Below are 10,992 nucleotides of genomic sequence, written 5' to 3' on the forward strand. Positions count from 1 at the left end.
GTTGCTCTTGATCTCTTGCACACTCAACACGTTTCTTCTTCCTTCCACAGCTTTAGTTTTTTTTTTTTTTTTGAAGAGGGGGGGGGGGGGGGGGGGCATATAGGAATAGACCAATCTGATCATGGCAGTTCAATGACAGCCACCACACAAATCTCCAGGATCTCCAAGATTGCAGAAGATCGTAATGAAGACCAACTTGATCAATCCCATTAATAGAGTTTCCTTGTTTATATATTTGTACTGTTTTAGACTACATATTTGTATATGCCGCAGATCATTTGTAATTGATCATAATTGCACAAAAGCATATTATAAATAGAGGGAACTATCACTCTCACATTTAGCAATGTTATTCTCGAATACCATCCTTGTTAATTTTCTGCTTTAGGAGTCATATAGGTTATTTAATTGGTAGGCATTATAATTTGAGAATACCCTAGCATCTTTGAAAAGAAATGGTCTAGATAAGGGTGGCCGATGGAAGTGGCTAAACCACCAAATTCCATGTTTTGGCCTCCAGTAGGGTAGCGAGAACTAGCTGATCCTCATGGTGCCCATGTTCTGGCCACTGCTAGGCTGCCAGATCTCTACCGTGTATTTAGTGGTGGTCGAAAATATCCTCCACAAGGTGACCCAAGGCAATCCACTTGTGATACCCCATATTTAGTGATAAGGGTTTATAAATCCCACGTTGTTTGAGAAGAAAAATTCTTACTCTTTATAATGATCATGGTACTCCAATTATATCATTTAACCAATTTTTTTAAGATATAGTTTAGATGCGGCTTAGGCCTCTTTTACAATCAAGATTCTAATTTAAAAATGAACAACTTTCATGAACCACTAAATTAAGTGGTAGTATATTACATACGTTGTTACTTGAGGTTCGATTCCCTGCTAAACTAATTCCTAAGTGAGAAACAATTTTCCCAAACTTTTAAACAAAAAATAATAAATAATTTAATTTTTTCTAATCCTAAAATAAAAATTATATTAAAAAATTATATTCGAACAATATTTTATTCAATTTTCAATTCTTATTTTATCTCATCTCAACTCAATTCACTGTCCAAAAGTTTAAGGTTTGATATTTACCCATGTGTTTAACACGGTATCACAACAAATTTATTTATCGTTTGTTCATAATTTTCTCTACAAAAATAAATGAATAGGAAAAGTGAGATGATCCTTATAGCCATTTTTAGTTGATCACTACGCCCGTTAAAATGTATTTTTTTTTTAAAGAAATTTTTTAGCCATAAAGAGATCTCTAAAAGGTAAATCCATAAACTAATATTGTTTAATATGATATGTTATATTGTAAAACTACTTTTATTAATTTAGATTTTTAAAACGAGTTTCTTAACGGATTTAGATTTTTCATTTGGCTTGATTTTTACTTTCTTAGGTGAGTCTTCAAATTGATTGTGGGTTTAAGGAATTTCATTCTCATGGATTCATATCAGTAAATCTAACATATCATTTGTGAATTTACTTTTATAAAATCATTTTATGACCGTGACACCTCATTCAAAAAATATTGGGTTCAACATTCATATACGGTAGCATCCATGAATTATACTCTAATATATGCTGTTTACTTCCATCTTGAACGAATTTGGAATTCATACAACGCAACTTTGAAACGCTAACGTAGGTACATATATTATATTATGTTTGGAGTTTTGAGAACTATTATTAAAATTTAAATGAATGTGTACGTTGATTCAATGCTTATGCAACGAAAATGTCTATACGGTGCTACGTAGTCCCCAAAGACATTTATCTAAACAGAGAGAGGTGTATAAATTGTAACCTTTCATACAGAACAATATACCAGAAGTTAAGTTCCTTTTTGTAAGGTTTTCTCCAAAAAGTAAATATAAAGTGCCTTCTACGGGTGTAAGAAAATCTGTGAAAAGCTCGAGAAGAAGGGAGAGCTCGTGTTTGTTCTATTCCTCTCCCCCATTTTCCCCTCATTTTCCTGATGAAAATTTCTGAACAACTTACCTCTTTTATTCCTTTGTTTGTCCGGTTTACTACCTTGTGGCGATATACTTGTTGGAACATCTAACCAATAAATTTTGTATCAGTGCTTGGGGAAGGTAAGTGTTCGGGCAGAAAGTTGAAAACAAAAGGGGAGAGAGTTCAAAGAAGAAATATGGCCACAGCACAAGCAATGTAAACCATCTTTCCAAATGACAATTTAGGTACGGTACGAGCTTGTCTCACTTCTAAGGGAATATGTTAAAGAACAAAGAAAAACTTTCGCACCCCTAACACGGGTGACTAATCATGTAGCTCAATTGTTGAACAAAAGTTTAGCTGCAAAATACGCTTAGTAGAATTGGACAAATTAAAACACTCTTACAGCAACTTGTGACGAGGGCTTATTTGTTTATTCAACAGAACAGATGAACTAATTAAATTTGGAACCAAAATTTTCGTACATTTTGAAATTAAAAGTAAGGTTAAAAAAACAAGAAGGAAAGAAAGTAAGCGCCACATTTTGCAATTGGAAGCTCTTTAGTATGAGTTAGTTGCTTGCCTCATATCCGACTTGAGTCCCTCCCAAAAATAAAACGCCTTGTCCAGTCAGTTACCACCAATATCCTGTTGCGCCAGCTGACTTGCTTGCTGAAGGTTGACAAAAAGAAAGTATCAGGGGACCAATCAAGTGCCGATGAATTGAACTCTGATACAGTTTTTGATATTATGGTGTATCGTACCACAAAATATGGAGGAAAGAAGAATCAAGATTACCTTGCATAAACTGAGTACCAAAGCCACTGGCTGCTTTGTCCAATGGATACCCAATCCCCAGGCAGTTGTGCTGCTGTTTCCTCTCCTCCCAAAGGAGCAAACTGTCCAAGATGTTTGTACCTTTGAGACAGATCAGCCACATAGCAAAGGAGTTAGACACTCACTTTCTGGTTTTACATCTCCGTACCATTAGTACACCATGTTAAAAGAAAAACTCTATTTGCAAACCCTTTATCAACACACTCAATGCATCATAATATGGAAGTCTTCCTCATCAACTAGCATAAAAAAGTAATGGTCTTTTTTTTACTTTTTTCTCATACCTATAATTGGCACACCGACTTGTCAGTAGCATAGCTCAAGATAAAATACCTCTCAATCCTATACAGATTCACCCGATAGATGGATGGTTTGAAATAGTAATTGAACTATGTACCTGAAGGGACGAAAGCGATGGCGGCCTGTCCCCCTGAACCTGAGAGGACCCTCTGGATTTTTTTCACACTCTTCCATACGGTTAAAACAGTTCGCAAGGTAGGTACCTTGCTGAGCCGCAACCTGAATTGTCATTTCAGAAGCATACAAGACACGTAAGTTTATATGCCTCCAACATAATTAAAAGGACATGACTGCAGTAAAATAACATGGTACCTGAGCCGTGGCAGGAAGATTTTTCATCTGAGAATCCACTTGGGAAAGAGTGGATTTAAAGTCTTCAATACTCAGTTCAATGGATTCTTTTGCAACATCCCCTTTGGATTCCTTTACAAGATCAACTAGATTGCTCATCTGCTTTTTCTTCAAATAAAGCTCCATTTGAGGGTATCTTTCACAGATGTCATCAATGACTTCTTGGAATTCTTTAACTGTAAGGGTTCCCGAATTGTCCTTGTCTGCCTTACTAAATATTGATGAAATATCTTCCTGAAAATCAAATTAACAATAAGAAAAGGAGAACATAATTAGTAACCATGCAGCTGCCTGAATGGGAAAGATGCATATTGGACTCACCATTACTACCCAACATTGGTGACTGCAATTTTTCAATTATTAACTGACTTATTGAAGCTGAGATTTAAAACACTCTGCCATTACTTACAGTGCAAATGTTGGATAGTGCCAGTGCCATATCAAGAGAAAAATTGGAAGGGACTGGGAACTGGCATTTGCCATCAAGTATGCTTAGGAAACTTGATAATAAAAAATGCCTGTGTTTCATGATTCTCTTTTGGCAGATGTTTTTTCTTTAAAATAGAGAAATAACTTACTTGTTCTCTGCCAGACTACCTATAGTCAAGTTAGTCATGCGCACACTATCAATCTTTTCTAGTAAGAATGAAAAAAAAAAAAATACAAATGGAACAAGATTGATGCCACATTTGCAGCACTAAGATTCTTGCCATAATAAGTTTGTATTAAACATTGACATCGTAAGGGGAAATATCTACCGATTTAAAATTTAATTTGTTGTGTGAATATGCAGTAGAAAAGTTAAAAAGTAGGGGTACCATGACTTTTCGCTGATTTATAGTGGCACAATCACCAAGTGCATATACACTATCACATCCCTCAACTCGCAGCCATTCATCAGTTGCTAATACACGCCTATTACCCTGTTTAAAGGAACTCACATTTGTTAATGGAAGCAATAAACATACGTAAAAGGACCAATGCTGCAGATCAATAGAAAAACCAGTAATCAATATGAAGCAGAACTTTAAAATTTTCAGAGGTGAAACATACCTGACCAATTTGCTTCATAAAATCCATAATGACAGGTCGAGTTCCAATGCCAGTTGACCAGACAGCCATTCCATATGGCAGGGAAGAAATTTCCCCAGTTTTCATTTCTTTAGTAGAGATTTCCTTTTCAGATACTTTTACAACCATTGATCCTGTCTTCACATCGATACCCCCTCTTTTGAACTTCTCTTCAGCAAAAACTGTGATTCTTTTGTCAAACCTGTAAAGGAATGAGAAAACTCAACTGACAAGATGCAACTCCCCACCAAGTCCTACATTCAATGGGTGTACTGAGTGCAAGTCCCACATTAGCTCCCAACCAAATGGAACTTGGCTATATAATTATTACAAGGAGCTCCAATTGCAACCCTAATTAGTTTTTTTGGGAGTATAAGCCCAGGGATGTATTAGACTTTCCTTGGGCCAATGGAAAATGGTATTAGAGCCAACCGAGAAATACCATGTGGGCTGGAAAGTTAGTGAGACATAAGACCTTGGCTAGGACATTAGAGATTTGAGTGAGGGAGGTTCTAATGCCCCACTAAGTCGCACATTGGTTTTTAGTAGGTGGAGTTGGGCATTATAATAATTTCAAGCTCCATTCGTAATGTTTACAAGTCTTTGTCTTTAAGCATAAGTCCATATATGACTTGCAAATGTAGAAGATCGTCGAACATCAACTTGGCTACAAAGAGAGATCTAGAGACTGGCTGTCTATAATTCCACTATTAACTGGCAGCCATATTTTGAGCATGATGACGGGTCTCCTTCCAAGATGCATGTTCATTGCAAATGTTTCTGTTTAACTTAAATTCATCACTAAAATGTTTTTTTTTTTTGATAAATAAATTCATCACTAAAATGTTACACTCACCTTCTCCTTTTTCGAACTTCTATAACCTTCATGACATTGTATTCGCTTCGCATTATACAAGTTCAGTAGTTTCTAGATTTAATTAGAGCTACCACACAAACTTCACATAATCCCCTAATTTATCCTCATAATATGCAAGGAAAGGCTTCTGAAAAGCCTTGCCAATTAATGTTCTTGACTTTTTCTCCTTTTTATTCAAAATAGATTATCTCACAAGCAATCTAAATTTTGCATACTCCTTAATTATTACAGTTCTATAGCTTACAGTAAATAGGTATATTTGCAATATTTTATACTATAATATAGAAAATAATTTAGCAGAAGATCCTAAGGGTCCATTTGGATAGGAATATCTCGGTATATTTGTGAATAGTAGTAAATTAGTTTGAGTTACGATGTTTTATTGGATTTTGAGAAATGAGAGAGAAGAAGTTAAACAAAAATATTATAAAGTTCAAAATTTGTTTGAATATAATTTTTTAATATAATTTTTGTTTTGAAATTTGAAAAAGTAGTATTGTTTTTGTGTTTTGTTTGGGAGTTTGGAAAAGTTGTAATGATTAGATGAAAAAGTTGAAGATTTGAAATTGAAAGTGTTTTGTGTTTGAGTGATATTTGGGAAGAAAATATCTGAGAATACTTTAGAACAGTTGTGTTGCCAAACGAACCCTAAATCTACTTGGACTGGATTTCATTCTCGACTCAAGGACCTCTTTCAGACTGACCAAGTGAATATTTTTTTTTTCAGGAATTATACATTCAATGCATGCTGCAATCCATTATGAACATGGCCACCTATAGATGTTGACTCTAATGATGGTAAAAATTTCCACGTCTGACTCAGCAAAATTGAACTAGACAAACAACGTATTATTAGCTTAACATGACAATGCACCATGAACAGTAAATAACGAGTTCCAGATAAATGACAAAGGCTTTAAAGTGGCACGTCCTTACATATTGAGAATGTGGTCTCCAGCCTCAAGAAGTGTTATTTTGACAAGGCCTTTGACCCCAGGATATAGTTTCACTAAATCCTCATTGACAAAATCATGAAGCTCTGCAGAAAACTCCACTCCAGTTGGGCCACCACCAACAACAGCAAAATGAAGAATTCTCTTCCTCTCTTCATCACTTACAGTCGGCAGGCTTGCTTTTTCAAAGCAGTCAATAACCGCTCTTCTGATATTCTGAGCATCTTCAACTTCCTGCATTAAGATGTACAATTTTCTAAGATACACGGAACAACAGACAAGTCCACACTCCAAATATTCTGTTCCCATCACAGGAGTTCCTAAATAAATAAATCATTTCTCATCCTTCAGTTTTTCCTTTTCCTTTTTTCTTCTTTTTTTTTTTTTTTGGGGGGGGGGGGGGGGGGGGGGGGGGGAGGGATATATCTGAGAAACGAATCAAAGATAAGAACATGCCAAACATAACCAAAACAAGGTTGTCAAGCGCATTACCTTCAAGAAATGGCAATTCTCTTCCACACCAGGAGTATTGAAAGTGTTAACACGGGCTCCAGTGGCTATTACAAGGTAGTCATAATCCACAACAAATTCTTCTTTCCCATTCAAATTTTTTTTTTGAGAAGATCGACAATAGATTTTCTTGTTTTTTGCATCAATCTTGTAACACTCTGCTTCCGAGAACTGGACGTCAAAATTTTTCTGCTCAAGAAAAAAAAAAAAGGTAAACATTGTCCAATTACACACATCATCTTGTGATGACAAAACCTACTAGTATGTTGAAAAGGATAACCATGCAGCAGCAAAAAGACACCAGCCATAAAACTTAAAATCCATATGATCACATAGTCTCATTGTAATAAATAATGGAAGTACATGTTCCACACCCCAAACTATCAAAATTAAAACATTACACCCTTCAACTACCACAAACTGAAAAATACCCTCATCCCATTCTAACTCCTAAGATGGATAAGAAATAACAGATGTGATACAATCTCAAAAGGTCAAATCATAATGAAGGGAACACGTTGCAAGTTATTGATAATTTAAGGGGCCAATGTATCGGATTTGGTTGTTTAAGATGCAAACTGTAAACACATATTAGTTAATGGGTGGAATGTATATCTTCTCCCAATATATGATATTTTCCCAAAAATTACTGGATCAGTCAAGTTCCTTGCCAAAATCTATATCCAATGCTGATACTCGAGTAATGCGTTTTACAAACCTAGCATAAAGTAATGAGTCATTTTTTCCTGGTCTCATTTTCACTTGTCTTGTTGCATATTATGGGTATCTCAAAGGTTGCTTAAGGATATAAAAACTATTTTCTGAAAGTTCTCTTTTTGGCTTATTTCCTTCCCCTTCTCTTTGTATATGGTATAACACATGCAACTATATACAAACATGTTTATGCAGCTTGACATCTTAAATATGTAGCCTGTATATAATCAGTATCAGGATAGCAGTTACAGAGAAAATTATTGATGTAGCCTTTGCAAACAGAAAGCATAAAATGACTAATTCATCAACAGAGACATTTAACCCACAGCAAGACGACCTTCGCAAATTCACAACTTTCAAAGCACAAGGGAAATTGTAAAGAATTTTATTTATCCTCTTTCATTTTGTTTATATATTAACCTGTGTGGACTTTTCCATCACCAAAAATTGCAACTGCTCATTTAGTTCTTACACCAAGACCTTGTAATATCTCAATCTGTAATTTTTCATCGTTTTTTCACCAACTAGTTCTTGCCACTTATTAAAAAGAACTGCATGCTATGTTACCAAAGCTAACTATATATTCTATGTGATTTACTTTTCATTACCTTTCGAACAATGTTGCGAATTGGCTCAACAATGCTGCGAGCTTCCACTGTACCACATGTCACACTTGGTAGCAGAGGGGTGAATGCAAAATAATTACGAGGTGATACCACTTGTACCTCATATGAGGGGTCCTTCAGATTCCTCAAGAAGCTCGTTCCAGCCCAACCAGTTCCAAGCACTACAACCTTTTTCTTGTACTCAGATTGAGAAGATGCAACCGCATATGCCCCATTAGTTGGGTTTGCCTCAGCATAAGCCACCAGCCCCCCACCACTGAAACAAAAGGCAACAGACCCAAGCCAAACAACATGAAAAATCATAACACAAATTCCAATATCATGTTATAGCAGTTTAATTCAGAAATGAGCAATGGTACTATGTTCTGGAAAGAAATTAGAATTCGTGGAGAAAGGATCATTTAACCTTTCCAAAAAGTAAAATAAAATAAAAACAGAGGTATCAGAAGGGATTTCAACAAAAGATTCACAAAATATGTTATGTTGTTCACAATCTTGAAGCAGTCGAGACACTATTGTTCTATCAATTTTTTATCAACATAATTATCATTGTGAATAAAAAAGGGCAAATAACTTGAAAGAAAAAGAAACAAGTGAAAGGGACCATATTGATAAAAATAAAATAAAATTAAAATTAAAAATTAAAAATTAAAAATTGTTGAATAACCAATACTGAGGTTTACTTGATTATGAAAAGGGACCATATCATAACATCTATACATGCATGTTTAGAGCATCCTTAAGACGGATCTATAGGAGATGATGCAGTAGTAAGAATGCAATATTTTAAGATCACCATGTCGGCAAAAGTCATATTCCTCTAACTTCAACTAGTATATCTAATCCTCTAAAAGTTACCCGTCGAATCGCTTAAAAAATAAGAGAATCAGATTCCAAAAACTTCCAAAAGAATTCGGAACGCCGCAGAGTATATTGAGTTCATGATGAGAACGTTACCGATGGAATCATAGCTTCCTAAAACCACAATACAACTAAAACAATATAATCGCCAACAATTGTTGCCAGATCATCCACGTTCTTCACACTTTTAGACACGTTTGTATCGAAAAATAACTAACCGTTGGAACCAGAATCAAACGAAGCCATTTTCCAAAACAAAACGCATATATAATCCAATACAGAACTAAAACGTACAAAGAATACAAGGATGAAGAAGATGAAATATGAAACAAAGAGAGGGGCAGAGTACCTGACGGTGAAGAGAACGAGAAGCTTAGAGAGCGAAGGATAGTCATGGAAAGCTGTTGAAACTCTCTCATAGAAAGTGAACGTCCGCATTTCTTGCCAAAGATCTGCAACAGGAAAGAAAAAGAAAGAAGGCAGGAGAGAGGAATGGGAGGCAGTTTTAGAGAGAGAGAGAGAGAGAGAGAGAGAGAGGAGACCTGGCGCTGCTTCTTAAATATAATAGTTTAGTGTTTGGTCAGAGAGGAGTGAAACAGGGCCAAAACAAAAAGAAGATGGAGAAGGAATCCGGAGAGGTGGGAGAGATCACGTACAGTCAATCTCAAGATGGACAGGTGGTTCCAGTTTTTTCCGGCAATTGCCTTTCTTGACTTGACGCGTAAGGCAATGGCGGCACGTGTTTTACCAAGCGGCGCTCCGAATTTGACACTTCTGGTTCCGCGGATACATTTGCAAGCAAATCTACATTCTCGCGGTAATAAATCCGATATATAAAGGATTAGAAGAAAATAATAATAATAATAATAATAAAAAAAAAATCCGATATATAAAGCATCCAATAAAATTGGAGTAATACAAGTAAAAAATGATGATAGTTATTAAATAATATCTTCTAGAATTTTTTGTCGATTTATAATGGGAGCTGCCGGATATATAAGCTAAGAAATTTTTTTAGTCAATATTTTAAGATTAATAAAAGAGTAATGATAGTTTTATTTGTACGTGTATGAATATCGTATAATTATTTTTTAAAAAATAAATATTATAAAAAAAATTAATTTTTTAATAATAAATTTTATTTTTATTTAAATTAACTACGTCATATTTACACACTTCATTAACGTTACTCTAATAAAAAAATCCAACTGGATCCTTTTAAGGTTTTACAGCATGTTAAAATATTTTATTACCTATTCCAAAAAAGAAAATATTTTATTACCATGTTCTCAACGTAAAGTCATTAACGAATCATCAATCAATCTTCTAACAAGCCTAATTTATAAGTCATTTATTTACGTTAAAGTAGTTGACTTTTCTTATCCAATTTTCTTAAGAAAAATGATACACATCATCCTATACTATATATTTTATATATTAAAATATTATTTTTTATTTTTTTTATTTTTTATTTCATTTTATTCTTATTAAACTAATTAAATTATTTTATTTTTCATTCATATACTACATATTTATTATAGAAAAAAAATAAATATAGTGTGTGAAGTATGAAAATGACAAAAAAAATTTTTATTTTCTTAAACAAAGAGGTACTCAAATCGGGAATATAAAAAGAGGAGTAGATCTGTAGATGTCCAAACAAGACTTGCTGCAATCAACAGTACAACATATTAAAAAAAAAAAAACCGACAGATGTCCTTTGGACTACACGTTAATGTTGTTTTTATTAATAATTTGGTGAGTTTTTTTCTCTATCAAATATTTATGGTTTCATAGCTGGCAACTGGACTGTAACGTGTGACTGTACTTTTTAATTTCTCTCAAGTTAATAAAGACAGTACTTTAATTTATTTTAGCCAAAATACTCCAACTAAGGTTCGGGATTGTATCTCAGGAGCAAGGAATG

General features: G+C 34.4%; 1 protein-coding gene across 1 annotated transcript; it reads right to left on the bottom strand.

The window, feature by feature from the left end:
• Positions 1-2,320: 2,320 nt before the first annotated feature.
• On the bottom strand, positions 2,321-9,807 carry LOC122276683 (external alternative NAD(P)H-ubiquinone oxidoreductase B2, mitochondrial). The gene is made up of 10 exons (XM_043086565.1): positions 9,415-9,807; positions 8,187-8,460; positions 6,847-7,053; positions 6,338-6,588; positions 4,507-4,726; positions 4,272-4,376; positions 3,415-3,687; positions 3,200-3,321; positions 2,764-2,883; positions 2,321-2,637 (listed from the first exon to the last, which is right to left on the bottom strand). Exons 1-10 carry the CDS (start codon positions 9,501-9,503, stop codon positions 2,550-2,552), a joined length of 1,749 nt encoding a protein of 582 aa, XP_042942499.1. The 5' UTR covers positions 9,504-9,807; the 3' UTR covers positions 2,321-2,549.
• Between the last annotated feature and the right edge of the window lie 1,185 nt (positions 9,808-10,992).

The sequence above is a fragment of the Carya illinoinensis genome, chromosome 9, assembly GCF_018687715.1.
Source record: "Carya illinoinensis cultivar Pawnee chromosome 9, C.illinoinensisPawnee_v1, whole genome shotgun sequence".
Lineage (NCBI taxonomy): Eukaryota > Viridiplantae > Streptophyta > Magnoliopsida > Fagales > Juglandaceae > Carya > Carya illinoinensis.

Coding starts and splice junctions, on each gene's coding strand:
- LOC122276683 (XM_043086565.1), bottom strand. CDS start 9,503: ATGCGGACGTTCACTTTCTATGAGAGAGTTTCAACAGCTTTCCATGAC. Junction 8,461..9,414: donor CTCGTTCTCTTCACCGTCAG/GTACTCTGCCCC, acceptor CTTTTGTTTCAG/TGGTGGGGGGCTGGTGGCTT. Junction 4,727..6,337: donor GGAGACCACATTCTCAATAT/GTAAGGACGTGC, acceptor ATTCCTTTACAG/GTTTGACAAAAGAATCACAG.